General features: G+C 42.5%; 1 protein-coding gene across 1 annotated transcript in view; it reads right to left on the bottom strand.

The window, feature by feature from the left end:
* Window positions 1-216: 216 nt before the first annotated feature.
* Window positions 217-23,304, bottom strand: part of LOC147899685 (uncharacterized) — a 29,767-nt gene continuing 6,679 nt past the window's right edge. The window contains exons 3-9 of the mRNA XM_087378639.1: window positions 7,916-8,030; window positions 7,631-7,699; window positions 2,021-2,134; window positions 1,760-1,918; window positions 1,514-1,645; window positions 1,091-1,222; window positions 217-809 (exon numbers count right to left, since the gene is read on the bottom strand). Coding sequence (XP_087234765.1) covers window positions 639-809; window positions 1,091-1,222; window positions 1,514-1,645; window positions 1,760-1,918; window positions 2,021-2,134; window positions 7,631-7,699; window positions 7,916-8,030 — 892 coding nt within the window. The 3' untranslated portion in view covers window positions 217-638. The remainder of the gene's footprint in view (window positions 810-1,090; window positions 1,223-1,513; window positions 1,646-1,759; window positions 1,919-2,020; window positions 2,135-7,630; window positions 7,700-7,915; window positions 8,031-23,304) is intronic.

The raw sequence follows: 23,304 nt of genomic DNA, 5'->3' as shown, positions 1-23,304 counted from the left end.
CCCTTTGATATTGTTTCTAAATTTCCTTTCTTGCATGATGCTGATTGAAGCTTCTTTGACACACATTTCATACTGACATGTTTGAAGCTTTTCTTCAAACGTTTTCAAAAGCATTGAAATGGTAAGGGTACAACACACTATGTGTGTGTGTCCCTAAATACTTAGTTGAGAGACCCTTCCCCTCATCTTGAGGTTGTCTCTACATGTACATTTTTGGAACCAATTACAAGTGGTTTTTTTTTTAAAGAAAAAAAGTCTCTTTTACAACAAAAAAAAGTGCGTGAGAGAGAGAGGGGAGAGGGGAGAAGTTAAAGGGGGGGGGGGGGGATTTTGTATTAGGCAAGTCTCCAGGAGACTGAAAATCTCAGTGGCACTCGTCAGTTCCTGATGTACTGCTTCTTTACAAGTTATAACAAAAACACCCATAATTAGGGATGCCATTCCCATACCTGCATCATTAAGGGGCTCTTGCTTTGACGCACTGACAGCATAAAATGTTCAAAAAAACTATTTTGAGGTTTAAGCTGAAAAGCCCTGGGTCTATATGTGCCTAGCTGGACAACACTGGAAAGAGCAATAAAGCAAATCATACTGTACAAAAATTCCTTCAAAAGAACACGCTAAAACTAGTCTAATCATTAAAGGGCCTGCTTTGTCTCAGGCTGAGAAGGGCTGAAGGAGACTTCTGCAGCTGTCTTGGACCTAGAGGGTGGGGAATCGAGGAAATGCTTCACATATTCTGCCGTCCAACCAGGAGGAGCACCATATTCATCCACAAGGTGTGATACAAATTCATCCACCTTCTCTTTCTAAACAAGGCACAAAAAAGTAGGAAGTTATACTGAATCATTAGCAATGCAGCACGTGCACATTGTTTTTTAGGACTTAACAACAGCATGTGCGGTTTTCCCTGACATCAAATAGGTGGGTGTTGGAAAGCGGCACACAAAATCCAAGCAAGACATCTATCACAAGTTGGATATGGCAAATCTTGGATAATAATGAAAGAAGCCACCAATGTTCAACCCAATCAAAAATAGTCAATTAAACTGCATTTAATTCAATATTTCAGGTGGCGGAGCTGACTCACCTGATCATCATATTGTTTGTTAACATCTATATATTGTAGTCCGGCAGCACCAATGCAGGCTTTTAAAAAATGTTCTTGTTCAGGATTCAAACCAGCTACTGGTGCACGTGCTGTTTGTAAAGTTTCCAGAATCTGCTAGTAAGGCTACTAAAAAGTCAATCCACAGTTTGCTTAGCTTTACATTCTATAGAAAATAGGAGAAATTCTAAAACGATTTATTCAACTCTTCTGCTTCTTTCTTAAATTTGTTCAAGATATGAATCCACCATTGCTGGTCTCCACCTGATGTATTTAGTAAACATTTCAGCTTTTCTTTCGGTTCTGTGGTTCGACCTGATTGGCTTATTTTTTACATACTACATATATATTTTTGGGGAAAAAATAGCCCATTGCTGCTCAAGTGGAATCAAAGCTGCAGAGTACCTTTTTCAAATTTCCATTATCAGAAAGTGCTTTGTCTCTTTCTTCAGCCAACTGAGAAGCTAGAGATTCCAAAGCGATCTTCTCCTCCTCTCTGCATCTTGCAAGAGCCACGACCTCCTTGAGCTCAGAAAGCTGCAGTGCAAAGACAGTTCACATAATAAATTCCTTCATAGGCCAGAACAGGCGAGTTAACATTTGACTAATTCTTCAATGGTTAATAATTGCACGACGTCTGAGTTACTAAACCTCCTTTAGAGCAGAATCTCTCTCGGAAGCCAACTGAAGACAAACTGTTTCTAGAGCACGAGTACTTTGTCTCAAGGGCTCCAATTCTTGCTGCAGCATTTTTTCAACTGAACGCATTCGATCTGACATTGCATCGACAGCCTGCTTGAGGGCTGTGACCTGTTTTGAATGTAACAAGCACGATCAAGCATAAAGAAAATTTAGGCCCAAAACAGGAAGGAAAGAAAAGAAATATGAACCTGTAAGCTTTAAGGCACCTGCCTCTGACATAGCTTTATCCCGCTCCTGTGCTAATTGCATTGCCACAGCTTCTAAAGCCTCTTTCTCAGAGACAATCCGCGCATAACTGCCAGCTGTTCTCCTCAAATCCTCCATCTGAAAGTTTAGAGCACAATAATCTGTCTCTCTCTCTCTCTCTCTCCCTCTCTCTCTCTCTCTCCCCCCCCCCCCCCAAATACAAGAGCAAAAGAGGGGAACAATATTTACAGAATGGAACGGAAATAGACGACTTATTTAGCAGAATCTATTGGACAGCTTCAGGTGAGCCCAAGTGGAACACACCTTTCTATTCATGAAAAGTTAAGCAGAAAGTATTGGACAGGGTTTGGGAAGAGCTTAAGCGAAAAACAGCTCTCTATATGACAAAATTCAATCCTAATGTTAACAATAGTTGAACTTTTGGTAGAAAAAAACAGATTATATGCAGGATTAAGAGTCAGCTCACATGAAGGAAAGGATATGTAAGAATATCGACTAAGAGGAAGTAAGCAAATGCAACAGCTCAAAGTGAAGAAAGTTCATGTGCTTAGGAGCTTGAGATTACCATAGTGAAACTCACATGTTTGGAGGCACACTTGTGAAGCTGGGCCTTGAAGTTCAACCCAAGTAAACCAAGGTCATGATCTTCAACACTAATGAAAGATAGCCTCACCGTGAGGCATTTACATTCGAAAGAGAGCTAGTGGAAATTGCTGGTCATGTATCTAATCGGGCTGCACCTTTTTGGAGCTCAAGTATTCTATGAGGCCAGCGAGCCACACACAACTGACTAGAGGACATACATCCTTCACTACGCTGGAGAGGCATTACTTCCAGGATGACTGTCAACACATGCAGACAAAATTTACCTTCCATTTGATTCACTAGTATGCAATGCCATGATCTGAAAGTTCACAAGACATCATCTCTGCCAAGGCAGCAAAGAGAGCCCAGCTTACTGTCTGTCCCCCACAGAATTAGAGGCTTGAGAAGAGCATTCTACAGCCAGAGTGCTGAAAGCAACATGGAAGGTAAAGCAGTCATCCTAAAGGTGTGTGGGGGGGTGGACAATGTTGGTTTCAAAGTATGAATACTTAAAATTGGAATTCGTTCAATCACATGAGACAAAGAGATTTTATATGAAATATCAACTGTTTATAAAGGATGGCGATTGGAATCAACTTCAGATGCCAAGAGGACTTGCTGCGCAGCCTGCTTGGCTTGTTGCAGCTTACAACTTACCAAACACTGAGCCACAGACTCTGACACAAGACCTGATCTGCACTGCATAAAATGACGAGGAAAATCCTAAAGATGCTCCGACGGACTGACAGAAGCAGGTTGTCACAGACATATATGAAGTATGGGCGACACACGCAGCTCACTTGCTCACATTCAAAAAATCTCTCACTATATAGACTGGATAGCAATGTCGGTTCTCACCAAAAGCGTCTCCAGCATGTTCCAAGTTTCCAGAACCTCAAGCCTATCATATTCCACCAGCTGAGAAGTTGCAGATCATAAGATGGTCTCCAAGAAGCTGCCAACGGGCAGGGAATCTGAGTGTCACGGAGTTGTAAGGGAACCACAAACCGACCGGAATAGAGATAAGAGAGGAACTCTCATGACTCACCTATAGAAGGCCATGGCTGCCGTGCATGCACATAAGCCAAGTGGCACGTGATTGCCACTATCCAAAGACCTTAGGGAAAATATATCCTCCCCACAAGTTTCATCATTGCCAACAGCCCCCCATAAACTGAGTGGGGAGGGAAAGCACTGACAAGTAGAACTCCACGAACAAAGATTAAAAACCAAAAACTGTCGCCATCCACTAAATCTCGTTAAAAGGCATAAGCATCATCTTTTTCAAGATCTATAATTGTTCCTTCATTCTGAATACATCCTGCAAAGTCATCATTCTGACCACCTTCTTCTAGAAGGCATACCTTTTTGCTGCTACTCTCTGCAATCTCCTTGTTCTTGAGATCATAAGCTCTTTTATCTCAGAATTTTTCTATATGGCCCTCCTGACCACAACATTCACATACCAATTTCATTTTGTTTCCATTACCTGCATTTTTCCTTTTGCCCTTCTCTTTAGCAACATAGGCCGGCTCGCTGCCTCGTAACGCATTAATTCGGCTCATCTTCCCTCGTTTAGTAGCATAGCCACTACATCATGGAAATTTAAAGAGTGAGAATTCAACCTTAAGATCGTTACTATTTCTGAGTACCTCTGTGGAAGACTTGTGAGCAGGATAGCCTTGGCGTTATCGTCATGAACTTGAGTTCCGAGAGCTTGGTGCTGCTTCACAATCGATTGCATTTTGTTGAGATGTGTTGCCAGAGAATCACCATCACCCATCCAAAGCACAAAAAATTCTTGTTTGAGCATGATCTTCAAATTTCTCACTCTCGGACCAAACAAAGTCTCTAAAATACTCCAGTTCTAAGCCGCGGTCTTTGAAACATCTACATGGTGGAAGAAATCAACTCCTAGGGCCCTCCTCAGAAGACCAACAGCTTTTTCATTCTTTAGATCCCATGCATTCATTTTCTCCAACCCCTGATTGTTTGCAGGCTGTTTCTAAGATCCTGAAACAACCCCCTAGAGTCCTTTGTCCATGAAAAGGAGTCAAACGAAGAGCTGCCAAGAAGGAATATTCCTTCCATCAAACCTGACAACAGAAGTTTCGGGCAATCCTGACTTAGATACTTTCGACCACCCATCCATCCAATTCACACAATCTCACAGATGCTCTCCGCCCGCTCTGAGCATGAAATCTTAAAAATGGAACGCGTTCCATCACATGAGACAAAGAGACTTTATATGAAATATCAATTGTTTATAAAGTATGGCGAGTGGAATCAACTTCAGATGCTAAGAGGACTTGATGCACAGCCCAACCGGGCTTGTTGCAGCTTAGAATGACCTTAATATTATCAAAACACTGAGCCACAGAGACTCTGACACAAGACCTGATCTAGACTGCATAAAATGACGAGGAAGGTCCTTAAGCTCTGACAAACTAACAGAAGGAGGTTGTCACACAGACTATATGAAGTAGAAGCGACACACAGCTCACTTGCTCACAAACAAAAAATCTCTCGATATATAGACTAGATAGCAATGTCTTCTCACCAAAAGCGTCTCCAGCATGTTCCAAGAGCTGTTTGCTGCCAGCACCTCGAGCCTATCATATTCCACTAGCTGAGAAGTCGCCGACGATCAAATGGTCTCCAGGATGCTGCCAACGAGCAGGGAAAACAACTCTCATGGAGCTATAAGGGAACCATGAACCGACCGGAATAGAGATAAGAGAGGAACTCTCATGAATAGCCTATTGAAGGCCATGCCCGCCATTGCATGCACATAAGCCAAATCGCATGTGATTGCCACTATCCAAAGACCTTAGGGAACATATACACTCCCCACAAGGTTTATCATTGCCAATAGACAACTTGACACTATCTCACACTGACACAAGCAGCAAACATCATTCTTGGTGCACACTAGTGACACGAGTTTAAGGTTCCACCCAATTCTAAGAAGAAAGGTATAAATCCACATATCCACAAATTGTCTTTCTGTCTAGAGAAGGCTCTAGATGAGTTTCTGGTCACGCCTTCTGGTTTCACAACTTCACCAACCACATTTGATAGGATGATATTGTGGATTTTCAAGAATCTCATCAACAAAATGTGTCTAGAGAAGGCACATATCCAAAATTAACTTTCTGCCGAGAGAAGGCTTTATATGAGTTTTTGGTCATTCCTTCTGGTTGGCATGAGCATCACCTCGCGTAGGTCCTTCTAGATCTTAAAGAATAATTAGTCGTACACCAATGCCAAGAAGTCCAACTTCCTTTTGGTGGAAGTATGCTGCATTAGATAAACTATTAGTCTAGTATCCAATTAAACCTTGCAAAGATCAAGGACAATGTTAAGTTGGATGTACTGGCACACAACCTATGAGCTCTTACCCCATGTCCATTATTGCATCACATTACCTATCTCATGACTCTCTCAGGTTTCTGTGGATCAAAGCAGACGATGACATGAGTAAGATCTCCACTATTTTCTAGACACTAGGACTCTTGATGAGATCCCCACCTAGCCTGCATAGAGCTCAGATCATGGATGATACTTCACAAAATATCCCACATGAGCCCATGGATCACAATTTCAAAGTGTATTTTAAAAAACACACGAAACAATGTGAATGTGCATTGTGACGACAAGGGCACATCTTGGTGTATAGCAAGACTCTTGCTGAGCATGGATGCCATTGCATTATTCTGATTATTCAATAAAAAGAGATACTCTTTGCTAAAGAAAGAAATTGTGAGTTCTTAATACAAGAAACTCACATACCTTGAACATGTCATCAAAATTGATGGTGTCCGCATTGACTACTAAGAAATTAGAAAAATGTGAGAGGCCATCTGAAGCCCAAACAACTGAACCGGGTCCAGCTCATGACCAAGTGCTCTTAGTTGATCTCTCAGCACCTTTACTCACATGAGGTAGTCACGCATGATATCTCCCTCTTCCATCCTCACGGGTGAACAATTGATTCTGGATGTTAAGGATCCTCGTAGTATAATTCATTTTATACAGATCCTTCAAGATGTCCCATGCTTTCCGAGTGTACATGAAGCCTGCCATATCCGTAGTGTACGGAGCTGCTGCAGCAGGCCCTGAAGTGGGCAGTGGAACAGTACAGCTTCTGTACGGCTTCAGGACAGCAGGTACATTTCTGTACTAGGTCGGCTGTACAGCAGGTACAGTCAAGTGATGTCAGCATTACTAGAGTCTGCATCAGCCCAGTCTGTATGTCTGGTCAGGCAGACTGATATAAAAGGGCCCATTGTGGGCTTTGGAAATCATCCAGTGTGCCTCATATTTGACTGCATCCAAAGCAGCAGGGAGGAATCAGTTGCTTTATTTCTACACCTTACTGATGTGGACACAGTGAATTCAAGTTATTTGCCCCAAATTGAGGTGAGCTTGTCAACAAAGGATGAGGTATTGGCAAGTTAGATACTCAGCTCCACTGGGATCCAACAGAAAGGAAAAGAGACATGTGACTGGTTTTCCTTAGTGTGAAGAACTGCTTGTTTCTGGTTGTAGGAAGTGGAGCTGATTTTGAAGGACTCCCTCTCATTTAAAACCTGACTGATTTCATTGCATATGCAGCAGGCGTCTCTGGCCTTTTTCTTGCTGCCTTCTCTCTTGCTGAGTGTTTCTCTAAAAGTATCATCACGTGTATTGAGATGTCATATGCTATGCATGCTTAAATTACTGCCTTTTCTTGCTAGCTTGCGTCTTGCTGAGTGTTCCTCTAAGAGCATCATTATGTGTCTTGAGCAGTCATAAGCTATCCATGCTTGTTCCACAAATGTATTTTCTCAAGTTTTGCAGTGCAAGTGGCACTTGGCTTCTTTTTAGGCTGCTGCGTCTCGTACAAATTTTCACAATAGAATGAACCTTCACTTCAGCATTTGATTATTACAGAAAAAGAAGAGAACAGTGAATGTAATTACACAAAGAGGGGTGAAATGTAAAACTGGCACGCATGCATGCGCACATATACAAAGCATCACTTGCCTCATTGACTGCATCATCCCGTTCTTTTGCAAGCTTCACCATTGTAGCCAACACTCTTGCATCCAAGTCCTATAAGGGGCTGCTAAAATAGTTAGTATATTGTATAGATAGGTTTACAATAGTAGCTAGTTGCTCTCCTCATCAATGGAAAAGGAACAAAATATCAAGAACCAACATGGAGAATGCAAGAATTCATGCATGCTGCAGCCTTCTAAACTCAGAATTCGAAAATTAAATATGCCTGCAAGTGCAGATATGTATACTGTCAATGAATGCTGAAAGAACCTGAGGTAGCAAGAGACTCGTTCTCTGTCTTCTTGTGTCTCCACGCTCAACAAGCTCTATGATGGCCTTGACTGGTGAAGGAGTCAAACTCAGAGGCTTCCCTTGAAAGGTTTGACTAGTCCAACAAAATACTTGGCCAAATCAAAAAATTTATGATGTACCTCACACAAATGTTATGAAATAAGAAGCTGCAAATACCATTCGAGACTGTAGATACACAGGCACAACAACAAACATTCTAATGGGAGTGCTGAGCTTCCCAGAAGCAATGGTGGGAGAAGAGTTAGAATCACATGAAAAAATTATGGCCACCATACTACATAAGATTTATTCAATCAAACTGTCCAAAATACTTTATCCCAGTCTTGATAATTATAAACTTGAACAGAATGATAGTTATAAACTTGAACACAATGCATGCAATCTTGAAATCACAAGAGAAGAGCTGAAAAGCTTCAAATTACAAAGTTAGTCCATTGATGATCTAAAGCTTATAAACACCTGTTTTGATATATCCACTAGCATCCCCAATCAGCTAACCAAATGTTAGAAATGCTTGAAGAATGAATTTGTACACCTACAAAGTTATTGCAATGGCCCATTACAAATTACTCCACATTTAGTTGCCATTCAGCATTTCTACTTATCTAATTAGTTTGACACTCTCCTGCAAAAGACTTACCTTTCAAGTTAGTCTTCCTATATCTTTATTTAGCCCCTAGTAAGCTCCTGTCTAGATTCTTTTAATTGACTAGTATTGGAGTTCACCAGTTCCTACTTCACCTGTGTCGGACTCGTTTCAAGCTTCTGGACTCAAGCATGTACTGCTGAGTCTCCTAAGGTAGTATGTCATCTCATGTGCTTCTGATAAATAAATTAAACATAGCTGCACGAATTCACTTGCCAAGTCAGGGTGCAGAACGAAATTGAAGGAGGCCAGAATCTGCCCCACAGGTCATAAGCTTGATTTTATTGAACTGGAGACTGTGTAGAAGCCTTGATTTAGGAGTTCAGCCTTGATAACAAATAGGTCCCCACAATTGAAAAGAATTCTAAACTGTATTAATTATTCACAATTAGGAAGTTGAATCACTTTTTCCTCATTAAAGTCCATTACCATAGATTTGCCTCCACCTCTGAGACAAATTCAAATGTGAATCCCCTCGAACTCAAGGTTAAGATACTTCAAATCACAAAACTTGGGGGTTTTAACGTTTTGAAAGTTTTCCTTGAAAATTTGTAGATTTTTCAGCTTACATATAACCAAATTCCTTAAAATTTTGCAGATTTCACAATATTGAGAAAATATTTTTAAAGGTGAAAATGACAATGTTGTGCATATAGTCTACAGGTTAGGCTTTCTATGAATACTATTTGATAGACCCAATATTTTTGGCCCTCCTAACGGATTATAGGAAGACAATTGGCTTTTGGCATATGGAAACTGCTCGGCTTTTTTGGCTAATCTTGGTTGAGGATATCTTTTTCTTTGTAGAAACTGGGTTAGTGTTTAATGGGCATTAAAGTTGCCTTTCTTTAGCACTACCTCAAATACTCTTCCTTTCATTAAAGCAAAGTGATAGTGGTTTTGCCACCTGTTTGGTCCAAAGGGCCTTCCATGTTTTCGTTTGTATTTGGTCAAGCTGACTTTGTTAAGGAGGGTCATTAGTGTTTTACATTTCTTTACAACGTCCATTACCATAGATTTGCCTCCACATCTGGGACAAGTTCAAATGCGTATCCCCTCAAACTCAAGGTTAAGATACTTCAAACTTGGAATGAGCTAGTGTCACAAGGAATGTTTCGAGAGAAGAACATTTCTAGCAAAAATGTTGTTTTAGAGTTTTGAAGGATCAGTATATCAGGCCCCTATTAATGTCAAGAGCACCTCAGGCTCCTATTTAGGTCAAGACCATATGTAGCCATGTAGTCAAGCAATTACCACTAGCATGTGTAATACATCATAGTAACTCTCTCTTCACAGAAACAATTCTTTTTCATTAAAACAAGTGAGGCTGTGCAAGGCACTGCATGCACTACATAGGCCAAAACAGAATCACAGGTAAATCTGGGTTTCCTACTACATCCTAGAATGCTGAATTATCAGCCTCGCAGGTGTTCATTATCAATTTGCAGATTCACAAGCCAACATTTCCAAGACAACTTTTAAAATGGGGAAGGCATAGTATGAATTTAACTTCGTTCCAGATAACCTCACAAACATTTTTCGAATTTAACCTCGTTCCAGATAACCTCACAAACATTTCTCGAAGCTTATGCTTCACATTTTTAAGAACTTGATTTGAACTTGCGTTTTCATCTTCCTTATCACTTGTTCATCTCTCACCATGAGATGGAGCAAAATGTCAAAGGTCCCTCCATTACAGAACTCCTCTTGGCAAGCATCCTTAAGCATGTGCAAACAAAAGATCAATTAGGGTGCAGCTATTCATTTCAGTTATAACTACAGAAATCCAGAACAACTGCACCATTGGCCATTGCTCAATAAAACTATCCCTTGTTAGCTATCATAGACACCAAACAAAATGCCATTTGCTGTCTTTTCAAGCCCTTCCAGAATCCACATCATCGAGGATCGAAAGATGATAGGGTCAGAATTCAAAGATGGCCCCATATAGGGCAAGAGCACAGAACCAAGCGGCTTCAACCATGTGACAGACTCTATGATTCCAAGATAGGTCATGCATTTCAAAACCATTGGTTCAATGTCATGCCACACCACTTTGCAAGAGATTATGATCCATACTTCAAAGGCACGTTGTGTCTTCTACCACGAAACAGTCCACAAACATTTACAATATGCATGATTCTTTCATGAGAGTGGACAGTTTCACGCAAAGGATGGTACATAAGTTGAAAAGTATGTTGCCACAGCATGAGAAAGAATGATACACCTGTCTTGTTGGGTTCAAGACATGACACCCTGAAAAGTATGAGCATTGAGATAAGGACACAGTGCAATGTAATGACCTCAAAGTCTGCAACTGATAGAAGAGGCAAATACAAAGAATTTGGCCAGTTAAAAAAGATGAGCTAAAACCCCATCCTTTTTCCGATTTCTCCTTGATCAAGTGGTACTGTGCCTTGATATAACTGTGCATGCATGCTAGACTGCATTCTTTTCTATTACAATGCAATTCTAATTGTCATTAAAGTTCGTTGTCTTGAACAATGTGATAATATGCAATAAAGCCAGACGGCCTCATAAACTGCAGTTGTGGATTTCATCCAGTCAGCTTCTATAGAAGAAAGCATCACTATGGCCTCTCTCTTGCTATACCCAAAGATAGTGCATGTGCTCATGAAACAAGCTAGTGATAGACGTGTGCGTGTCTAGCCAATTCAGAATAAAAAGATTCAGTGGGACTGAACTCCTAAGCATTGTTGTGAAGACCATGTGCGTAGTACTCTCAACAATGCACCATGTTAGTAGTTTGATGAAGTCAGCAACGAGGTCATGCCCAACTGATTGTTGGAGAGGAGGCATGTTGGAAATGGTGTGGTCACCTCCCCATCTGTAAGCCCCCATATGAGTAGAGCATTGGGGGGGGGGAACATGGAGTGATGTGGCTGCCACATAGGCAGTACCTTGTGAAACTGGCCTTCGAAATCTTCAAAGGGCAGTAAACAGAAAATGAATAGCAAATATCTAATTTCCAGCCATTTAGAACTTTCCACAGGAAACCAAAACAACTTAGAACACCACACCCAAGAGCTAGATTGCCCCTCGTCCTACACCAAACACCAGATTGGCCCTAAATTTCACACCCCTTTCGGTATTTCTTTATCTTTTATTCAAAAGGCATCCAAATACAAGAAAAGCACTGTCGGGCGTCAGCCTGAGACAGCCTACTGAATAATCCGTTCACAGGCACTTCCACCCTGCTATGCAATCACAGAAAGGAATTCCAGTCCAGCACAATATTCCGTGGCAGCCCTTCTTCCGATTCTGACTGAGGGTTCTAACCTGCAGCTCTGGTACCCATCAAGGGAGCCTTGGCAGGAGAGAAATCAGCCAAGTCTGTTCTTGGCAGCTCTGATACCCATCAAGGGAGTCCCAGCAAGACAGAGGCCAACAAAACAACCAACCTTGGCTATTCCTATCAAGCATAAAGGCTAGCTACAACAAAGCAAAGGTTCACAGGCAGTAGGAAAACTTCCGGGAAGCAATCAACTGATTTGAAGGCTCAGGAAACCCTGGAACAGCAGCGAGCATGAAAACGAATCTCCCTGTAGCAGTTCTCTGGCACTTTGGCACGAGAAAGACAACAAAAGCAACCCTGGAAGCCTGCTAAAGAAAATTCGTCAAGTCAAGGAGCCATGGATGGCTCCTGGCAAGTGCAAATCTGATGGATGTCTTGCTCGAAGACCCCAGAGCAGCCCTGAAGGGTGCAACTCCAAAAAACGACAGGCCAGGTGAGCTCTTGGCAGATTGCGAATCAGCAAATCAGCCTTGGCAGGGCTCTTGCAAGCTGCGAATCAGCTAAACAGCCCCTAGGCCGTGCAAATTAGAGAGTCGGCCAGCCTGGTGCCTAAATCAGCCCTGAAAAAGTACGCAAAGCTGAAACACCTGCCCTGGAGGCTCCCTGGAAAAGTGTGAATCAACAGATAGCTCTTGGGAAGGCCCTGGTGAATTGCGATTTCATAAAACAAGCTCTTGGAAAGGGCACTTTTGCAAGCTAGGACCTGGCACGGCTCCTAGCCGCTGGCAGATCAATGAAACAAGCTCCTGGGAGGTGTGTGGACAGCTAGGGAGTAGGAAAAACGAGATTCTGATATGAGATGGAGCTGAACCAGTGCTGGCTTAGCCCCCAATCCACTTAAGCCAAGAATAGCTGCCTTTGCTTGCCCTGCAACTCACTTGATTTTTACCCCTCTCTAACCCTCAAATCTTTGCCTTGGCCCATGGAATTAATTGCACTAAAGTGTCCTTTATAATTTTAATTAATTTGAGGCTAGGTCACTCACCGTAAATTCCTAAAAATTAGAAATTCACGTCCCCGTGACAGACCCCCTCTTGAAACACGGGAAACGTCCTCATTTACTGGTTAAAAACAACAAGCACAAAAATTAAAAAAATGAAGATCCTAAGTGGCAGGCTTTGCCAGTATTACGGGTACCTGTTCAAATGTGTGCTTGAAACATCAAGAATGCATAAACAGTATAGAAAAGTCAGAAAATATATACAAGGTATGGTTGGTAGAGCTCGAGATAACCAGCCATTCTAGATATATAAGCAGAAGCTTACAGTGATTAGTACATTGATCCAGAAGTCTCGCGGCAGATATACCGTCATCAAGCGGTAACTCGGGTGAGACCAACAGTGTCACCAAGTGACATCTAGATATCAGGAGCGGTCTGAAGCAAGGGAGTGGAGGTGCTACCCCCTATGGAGCATCACGAAATGCTCCAGACACACACTCTGCTCAGCCTGAATGAGCCCCAGCTCAAGCTGAAATGCCTCTTGGTAGAGCTGGAACAACTCAGGTGAATCTTCCAATTCACCCTCCTCCATCCACTACACATTTATAGCTGGATAATTTCTGAATTAAACCAGATAGCAGCAGATAACTCTACCTTTTACCTTGTGTTCCTTTTGTGCAAAAATCTGTTCCGGAACCAAGATTTCATGCAATTCTTCAACTTCATGCTGTTCTTCTGGCACATCTCTCTGAAATGATTTCAAAAGAGTCACATGGAACGCATTGTGAATCTTCCAATGCTCTGGTAGCTTCAGCCTATAAGCTACATCATTAATCTTTTGCAAAATCTGAAAGGGACCATAGTACAAGCTTAACATACAGCCTGTCTTTCCCATTCTTCTCTTTCAGCCGAGCTTTCTAAAAGCGTAAGAGAACCCAATCGTCTTCTTTGAATTTCAGCTCACGACAATGACGATTGGCGGCTCTCTTTTGCTTGTCCTGAGATCTCTAGAGAGCGATCTTGATTTTACTGTAAGCCTCATCCATGTTTTCCACAAATTTATCAGCTTTAAAGGATTTATCTTTGGTGTGAAAAATGGACGGAACTTTCATGTATCCTTCTACAATTTCAAACAAAGCCTTTCCCGTAGAAGTATGCATTGTGTTGTTATAGGCAAACTCAACCAGTGGCAAATATTGTTCGCATTTTGCCTTGTGCTCCGAAACATAGCACTTCAAGAGATCAACGGCAATGCAATTCGCCTCCTTGGACTGCCCATCAGACTATATACCTTTGTAAGACTAGAGTATGTCCAATCATACAAGTTTAGATTTTTTGTTGTTCTAAAGACCAAAAATCTATATAGAAGATAAAAGAGAAAACGAAAGAGAAGAAAAAATAGAGGTAAACAAAAACTTTAATGAAAAACTTAGCTAGCAAAGCAACACTTATGTGGTCATTAGTGCCCAAGCATAAGCAGCTATACTGGGTTTCTAAAGACCCACGGAGTCTCTTGGGCAAACCCAGTGCTTACTAAAATATGTCAAAAAAAAACCAAAAAAAAGAAAATCAAAAACACAAGAGAAAGAAAACAAGAAAGGAAGAAGGTGACTAAGCAAAAATAAAGAAGCAAGTCAAGAAACAAAATCTTCCAAAAAACAAGACTGCCATCAGACTATGGATGAAACAAGAATGAGAAATTCAGCGTGGTCCCCATGTTTTCAAACAATCCTCTCTAGAATAAACTTGTCGTCCGCCGTGGGTCCCTGTAACCGATGGTAGACTGTGGCATTCCGTGGTGGCTCATTGTATTCCAATGAGAAAGAAAATTACAGCCCACCAGATGGCAAGGCTTTTCATGTCTCATGTTTGCAAATACCTGTTTACTGAACCTGCAAATAAATGAAAAGCCTTGCCATCTGGTCGGCTGTTATTTTCTTTCTCACTGGAATAAAACGAGCCTGTTTACTGAACCTGCAAATAATGGTCCAAATAGCATCATGACCTGACGGTGTACGAGGAAGATCGAAAATGAAGTCCATAGCAATGCTTTGCCACGGTCTATCTGGAATGGGACGTGGCTATAACAGTCCAAGGGCTTTGTGCCTGTCATACTTCACTTTCTGAGAGGTGATGCATGTCCTGACACACGCTTTAACATCATGTCGCAAAGCTGGCCAGTAAAAATAGTGCTCAACATCCTTCACAGTTGGGTCTATTCCTCTATGTCATGCATAAGGCGGAACATGACTTTCAGCCATCATCTTGGCCCTCAATTGCTTTGTGACACACAATTGGCCATGCATCAATAGAAAACCATCTCGAAGAGCATAATAATCATTTCTCTGTCCCTCAAACAACTAATCATATATTTATGCAAAGTTATCATGCGTAGCATATTGCTCTTTCATGGCATCCAATTCATCATGATAGGCAATAGAAACTACAGAAACCTGTGGTTTCTTTGATACGGCATCAGGCATTGGCCTTCTGGACAGTGCATCTGCAACCACATTCTTGTTTCTAGGGACATGCACAGAACATGAAACATAGACATAAAATTGGCCCAGGGCATGTGTTTCTCATACAATTTTCCTTATGTGAGAAAATACCTCAATGAAGAATGATCCATCTGAACAAAAATAGTGAGAAAATACCTCAATGAAGAATGATCCGTCTGAACAAAAAAATCAGCACCCAACAAGTAGTGCTTCCACTGTGAGAGGGCATGAATTACAACAAGCATCTCCTTTTCATAAATCTGGAAATTCATTTCCATAGGCTGCAACACCTTGCTCTCATAAGCAACAACCTTTCCATCTTGCATAAGAACTCCTCCAATGATGTTCCCACATGCATCACACTGGACAACGAAGGCCTTTCTCAGGCAAGATAAGGACAGGGTCAAAACACAATTTTTATTTCAGCTCTTCAAAAGCTGCAATTTCTTTGGAAGTCCAACGAAAAGATACTCCTTTCTTTTGCAAAGCGTGCAGAGGTGAAGCAATCTCAGCAATGTAACAAATAAACCTCCTATAGTATGAGCATAACCCAAGAAAGCTCCGTACTTCATGAATGTTCCGGAGTGGTGGCCAATTCTTGATTTCTTCAACCTTCGCCAGATCCATCCGAACTCAGTCTTTGGATATGATATGCCCAAGAAAGTGAATTTCTGGCATGAAGAATTCACTTTTCTTTGCATTAATGACCAGCTTATGTTTTCTCAACTCTTCAAACACGACCGCCAGATGCTTTCGATGCTCTGCTTCACTTTTGGAGAAAATAATGATGTCATCGAAGAATGTACCCACAAAAAACATGTGTTCTCTAAAAATCATGTCCATCATTCGATTAATGTAGCAGGAGCATTCGTCAACCCGAATGGCATGACAAGATACTCATAAAGCACAAAAGTGATCCTAAAAGCGGTCTTGTGTACATCCTCTAGTCGTATGCGGATCTGGTGATACCCGCTCTTCAAATCAATGCGGCTGAATGGAAGACCCCTCAAGTGTGTCCACAAAATCATCAATTCGAGGAATGGGAAACCAATTCTTCACTATGATCTTGTTAAGTGTACGGTAGTCGATGCACATTCGCCAAGATCCATCCTCCTTCTGCACCAAAAGAACTGGTGAATAGTATGTGGAGAAGCTGGGTCGAATCAGCCCCTTCTGCAACCGGTATTTCTTCCCATTGTGATGTGCTGACCCTATACGGTGGTATATTGGAGGGCTACTACCTTGCATAATATCAATAGCATGGTCTTCGGGTATCTTGGGCGAGAGTCTCCCTGATAAAGACTCGGAAAAACAATCCTGAAACTGAAACAAGAAATCTGCCCGCTCTTTATCCAAACCAAAAAGAGGCCACTGGCCATCTTCTGTAAGAAATCCTAGATTTACTATATTTAGAAATGTGCTAAGGAACCAAAAGGAGACTGAAATAGCAGAGAACAAGGAATATTTGTATTGCTTGAGTGTCTGTAGTGTCTGTAGTGTGTCATCCATACAATTGGGCCTCTCTTATATAGAGAGTGAAGAGTCACACATGAAAAGGTGTGTACTCCAAAGTGTATGTGCATGAAGAGGTGTGTACCCCTTGTGAAGGGTGTGACCCTTGATGAGAGGGTACATTACAATAGGAGTGTCTCTTCCATAGAATGTCTCTTTTGAAGGGTTGTGCCTCATAGGAAGTGTCCCGTCGAAAGGGCATACCCTTCCACAAGTGTCCATTCATCAAACCATCCATAAGTGTAAGATATAGAGAAAGGAATACGTCATAGATCCTGACATCCCCTCCCACTCAAAATAAGACCCTGGTGGAGATAATGAACTGATGTAGAAAATATCACGGTAAATTCTGAAAATACTGCTGTAAAATGTCAAGGTACTGCTGTAAGTCTTCATTAGATTGCCAAGTAGCATCGGAGTCGTCCAGATCTCGCCAAAGAACAAGGAATTCCGTGATACGTCGATGTCGAGTCTCTCACTGTCGATGGTCCAAAATACACTCAAGAATAAGGAGAACATAATCGTCTTCGATTTCTAGGACAAAATCACCTGCAAGAGGAACTGCTTCATCGCCGAGAATGTACGTCTTTAGCCAAGAAATATGAAATGTCGGATGGATTTTACCCCATGATGGTGGTAATTCCAATTTATAACTTAAAGGTGAATTTTTCTTGACGATCCGGAAAGGTCCATAGTATCTTGGTCGCAACTTAGGAAACACACACTTAACCGTCTTATAGCGATGTGGGGCTACAAATAATAGCACCATGTCACCAGTGTCAAATTCTTCGTGACATCTATGTTTGTTGGCAGACCGTTGATACCGCTCTTGCGCTTTTCGCATATGATTCCTGACTTGGAGTAGAATGTCTTGCATTTCTTGAACCAATTGATCAGCTAGGGCCACTCGATGTTGAAGTACAAAATTCGTTGGTACAATCGGAGTGTGTCCATAAGCTGCTGGAAATGGAGTCATGCTGATGGCACTATGAAAAGAGTTATTATAAGCAAACTCAAGGAGTGGTAGATACTCTTCCCAAGCTACTAGGCGTGACTGAATATAATGTTGAAGCATTTCTTCCATAACTTGGTTGACTCTTTCAGTCTGGCCATCTGATTCTGGGTGGTAGGCTGAACTGAACAGTAGAGTTGTTCCCAAAGATTCGAACAGTGAAATCCAAAAGTCACTGGTAAACTTAGGATCTCTGTCGGATATGATATTCTTGGGCAATCCATGGTGTCGGAAGATGTGTTGTATGAAGAGTTTGGCCATGTCCAGAGCCTGTGCACTTGTTTTGCAAGCAACAAAGTGTGCCATTTTGGACAATCGATCAACAATTACCATAATCTGAGTGTTACCTCTGGAGGATCGTGGTAGTGTTGTAATGAAATCCATGGAAATACTTTCCCACCTTTCAGTTGGAACTGGAAGAGGCTGAAGAAGTCCTACTGGAAGTCGTCGGCTTGCTTTCATTTGTTAACAAGATAAGCAAGATGTAACCATTTTGATGACGTCGCTTTTCATCTGAGGCCAATAGTATGTTGCACTGAGTAACCTATAAGTCTTGTTGATGCCTGCATGGGCAGCATAAGGAACTACATGATGCTCTTTTAACAAAAGATGTCGAACATCCTTGTCACGTGGTACACAGACGTGATCTTGATAATACAGAAGGTCGTTCGTATAAGAATAGGATGAGAAAATCTTCTGTTCGGAAGTCGAAGGTTGATCTTTTGAAAGAACTTGTACTGCTGTGCCGAAGTCTTTATCATTGAAATACTTCCCTTTGAATGAATTCGGAACATCCACAGATAATGTAGAGATTACCATAGCTGATGCTAGAGTTAACCTGCTGAGAGCATCTGCAGCTACATTGTGTAGTCCTGGAATGTACTTAATGGTCATGTGAAAGTTGGCCAGAAACTCAACCCAGCGTGCTTGTCGAGCGTTCATGACTGGCTGAGTAAAGATATACTTTAGAGAGTGATGGTCTATCTTAACCACCGAGTCGGCTCCCATGAGATAATGTTTCCAAGAGCGATAAGCATGTACAACAACAAGAAACTCCTTATCATAAACCGGGTATCGGGTTTGGATATTGGAATGTTTATGGCTGTCAAAAGCAATAACTCTGCCTTCTTGCATCAAGACTGCTCCTGTAGCGATGTCGGAAGCGTCGGTCATGACCTCAAATGGAAGGTTTGGGTCAGTAATAGCCATAACTGGTGTGGTAGTGAGTGCTTGCTTGAGTTGTTGGAAACTATACTCTGTTTCGGGAAGCCACTGAAAAACTGCTGTGCTTTTCAATAATTCGAACATAGGAGCTGCGATTTCGGAAAACTGATAGACCTTTGTATGGTAGAAGTTTGCCAATCCGAGAAAAGAGCGGACATCATGAACATTCTTAGGAGTAGGCCAGTTTCGAATTACCTCGACCTTCTTGGGATCCACAGAGATGCCTTGAGCTGAAATAACATGTCCCAAATATTCGAGTTGGGTCTTGAAGAACTCACTCTTCTCAATGTTGATGTAGAGAGAATTTGCGCGGAGAACTTAAAAAACTTGGTAAAGATGTTGTTCATGCTCATGTAGGGATCTGCTGAAAACGAGGATGTTATCGAGGTAAACGATGACGAGAAAAGGCCTGAAGATGTCGTTCATTAGTGTCATACAGGAGATCCGAAAGGGCTGCGACTGGGCCAAATGTGACCTTTGTCGAGTAGTTCGGTCACCTGTCTTTGGATTTCTTCATTTTGAGTGTAAGAAACCCGATAAGGAGGTTTCGACGGTGGATTACTGCCGGGAATAAGTTTGATTGGGTGATCCATTGGTCGTCGAGGTGGTAATTGCTTTGGCAATTCCTGTCGAAAAATATCCAGGTAGGGCTGGAAAAAAGGTTGGTTGAGGTATTCAGGAGAATCCTTTGTTGGTGTCTCCCCTACTGCCGTAACCAACAGAAGTGAAGTCTTTACTTGACGTTTACGAACCCACTTCTTTACTTGTAGGGCAGAGGCAACTGGGATTGAAGGAAAGTCCCTAGAACCAGTTAGCTCAATAAGTTTTCCTTGGTGGACAAACTGGATAGTATGGCTGCGAAAACTGATTGATCAATCATAGTCGTAGAGCCACTCTTGTCCGAGTATGACATCGTACCGAGAAAGAGACATGATGTCGAAGTGCAACTTGTCCGTATAATGTTGGATGCGAAAAGACAAGTTTTTTATCTTGGTGTTGCACAAGAAGGTAGTTCCATTTGCGAGTTCAATCTGATAGTCCATGGGACTAGGACTGGTGGTCAACCGAAGTTTGTCGACCATAGAACTAGCTAGGAAGTTATGAGAGCAGCCACTGTCAATGAGGATAGTGACCGTTGTTCCACGAATTGATCCTTGGACACAAAGTACTTGAGTAGCCAGAGAAGGTTCGGGGTTGCTGGCAAGGCTCATGTGGATGGTATTTGCCATTTGAACAGCTTTGCCTTTCTTGTCTTGTGCTGGGGTAGCATCTTCTGTTTGAAAGTGCTAGGTTCCATATTGGAATTTTACTTTGGTCGCTTGGGACAATCGAACCATCTATGGTCGCCTGTAATGATGGTACAAAGTCCTTTTGTGCTGGAGTTATTCTTCTTGTCAGTGGCCACACCTTTATGTTGGGGATGACGGTGATGACTTTGTGAAGAAGAAGAGGAGGAGTGCTTCTGTTGGAATCCAACATACGATTTCTGAGACTTGTGGGGATCTTGAGATTGTCGTTGACCGTGATTACCCAAGTTTTTTTTTAACTTGGGGTTATCTTGAGGGCGAGCACCTTTGGCCATAGTAGAGTTCTGTGTTCTATTAGCACTCTGCTTCCCTGTGTTTTGGAAATCTATTATGCGCTCTACGTAAGCAATAGCGCCAGCTGTGGTGGTGATGTTTGCTTTAAGGACATCAATGCGTAACAAGGGATTTAGGCCTGAGATGAAAGCATGAAGGCGATCATTCTCAGTTAAACCATCAATCTCCATCACCAATGTGGTGAACTGAGAGATGTAGGAAGACAGGGAGTCTGTTTGCTCCAACTATCGGAGTTTTGAACATGCTTGGAAGTCCGCATTGGCAAGTATGAACTGCTTACGGAGCACGTGTTCAAAACGTTCCCAAGTTAACACACTTTTGCCGTCCTTTAAGCGTCGTTGCCACCATAGGAAAGCTGTATCCTTAAGGAGGGAGGCTGCCAAGGCAATCTTTTTGCCTTCAGTGAGGTCAACAGTATCAAAGTACATGCGCAGTTTTGCGAGCCATTGGTCAATTGTTCGGCGATTTCGTTGACCAGTGTAGGCTTCTGGAAGTTTAATGTCTTTTAGTTTTGGAAGCTTGGAGTAAACGGTAGAGGGCACGGAGTTCAGTGTTTTCTACCTCTGGTGGAAATGAGTACACATAGTCGTCTGGTTGCGTCACGTCATCCTCTGTATGTGCGGTACTGCGAGAATCTTGGAGTTGTTGGACTTTCTGGACCAAGTCGGAGATGTTGTCCTAAAGCTGGGAAATTTGAAGTTGCAGTAGTGCTTCGCCTTGTAAGTTGACGTCAGAAGTCTTTTTTGGACTTGAGTCGCTTATTTCCGAAGAGGCTGCACACGAGCGTTGCGACATATCGGAGATCCCTGTGAGAAAAGCACGAACCTGCGCTCTAGTTTGTACCATTCCTAGAAGAAGATTCGGGCTGCTCCCTGAGGTTGCTCATGTTGGAGGGGGTAGGAGAAGCAGGATGGAACCAGCCGTGGAAATCTGGTAAAGGAGGTTCTGTCTGAGGTAACACTGGTGATGCCGAAATGGGTGTTACTGCTCGTGAGAGTACAGGGGTAGGTTGCAAAGTCCATGGATCTGAGAAGGGATAAGGAGCTGCTGTCACGAGTGGAGGATATCCGGGAGAAAGAGTGCCTTCAAAGTGTAAATACTGTCTTGGGGAAGGCACAACCTGTGCAGGAGGATATCTGGGAGCTGAAGGAGGTGGAGAGTACCCTGGAGATGCTGAAGCTGAGGGGTAAAAATCTCTCCAAAGATGGACAGCAAACTCGTGAGGAATATCGAGTTCTGGGTATCTATGTGTCTCGTGGAACACAACCTGGACTGTGCTGAGGAAGTAATGTAATTGAGGTGCCTCACGCAAAACGTATATAGGATGTGGTCCAAGTCACTGGAAGGGCACGTGACACAGAAGGGCGAACAGATTCAGAAGGCTAAGGGCATGATTGGCGTGACTATGGAAGGCCACCAAAGGCTGAGCAAAGCTTGGAAACCAAAAATGGCAAGCTTGGCGTGGGCTGGCAAGCAGAAAATCGGCAAGGGAGGGGCAAAATCGGCATGATAGATTGTACGGACCAGCAGGCGTGACTTTCGAGAAGAGGGCATGACTTACGAGACGCCAAAGGCTGATTTGCGAAGGCTGCAATAACTGCTAGGCCCTGCTTTTCCCAAAAATTAAAGGTTGGGTTACTTGAACGCAAGGGTAATCTTGGGTTGGGCCTTAGGTTTAGGCCTGGTTGCCCTTTTTAGGCCCTCTAGGTACCCTTTTGTAGGGTGGTGCTTGGTGCCAAAAGGTGTGCCTATTCTAAGGGGTGTGACCCTTGGAATAGGTGTACCTTTTCATGAAGGGGTGTGACCCTGTTTTAAAAAGGGGTGTCCCCACACGAAAAGAGGTGTCCTTTTTTCCACGATGGGATGTGTCCCTTGGGTGAGGAGTCAAAACTCTTCATCAAAAGGTGTGTCCGATGGTGGAAAAGGTGCGTCCCTTGGTTTTGGGACAGCCCAAGCACATGAAAAGACACGATTTTTGTCGGGTCCATTCACATCAACTCGTGATGTAGGGGAGATGGAGAGGCCATTTATGACTTTAGGTGGGATTGGCGCTAAATATTTTTACGCTCATTCTTTTCATCTCTTCCATGCACAATGTGCACGGATATCCTTCTAGCGGAAAGAGATGTATCAGATAGGCGCTAGAAGGTGGGGGGCATTTCCTACAGGCAGGAGCGAAATTTACTCTGATACCACTGTAAGAAATCCTAGATTTACTATATTTAGAAATGTGCTAAGGAACAGAAAGGAGACTGAAATAGCAGAGAACAAGGAATATTTGTATTGCTTGAGTGTCCGTAGTGTCTGTAGTATGTCATCCATACAATTGGGCCTCTCTTATATAGAGAGTGAAGAGTCACACATGAAAAGGTGTGTACTCCAAAGTATATGTGCATGAAGAGGTGTGTACCCCTTGTGAAGGGTGTGACCCTTGATGAGAGGGTACATTACAATAGGAGTGTCTCTTCCATAGAATGTCTCTTGTGAAGGGTTGTGCCTCATAGGAAGTGTCCCGTCCAAAGGGCATACCCTTCCACAAGTGTCCATTCATCAAACCATCCATAAGTCTAAGATATAGAGAAAGGAATACGTCAC

The sequence above is a fragment of the Dipteris shenzhenensis genome, chromosome 8 (assembly GCF_047967505.1).
Source record: "Dipteris shenzhenensis isolate YYH24624 ecotype China chromosome 8, Dip_SZ_1.0, whole genome shotgun sequence".
In the NCBI taxonomy this organism is placed as follows: domain Eukaryota; kingdom Viridiplantae; phylum Streptophyta; class Polypodiopsida; order Gleicheniales; family Dipteridaceae; genus Dipteris; species Dipteris shenzhenensis.
This window is presented reverse-complemented; position numbering and strand designations above follow the sequence as displayed.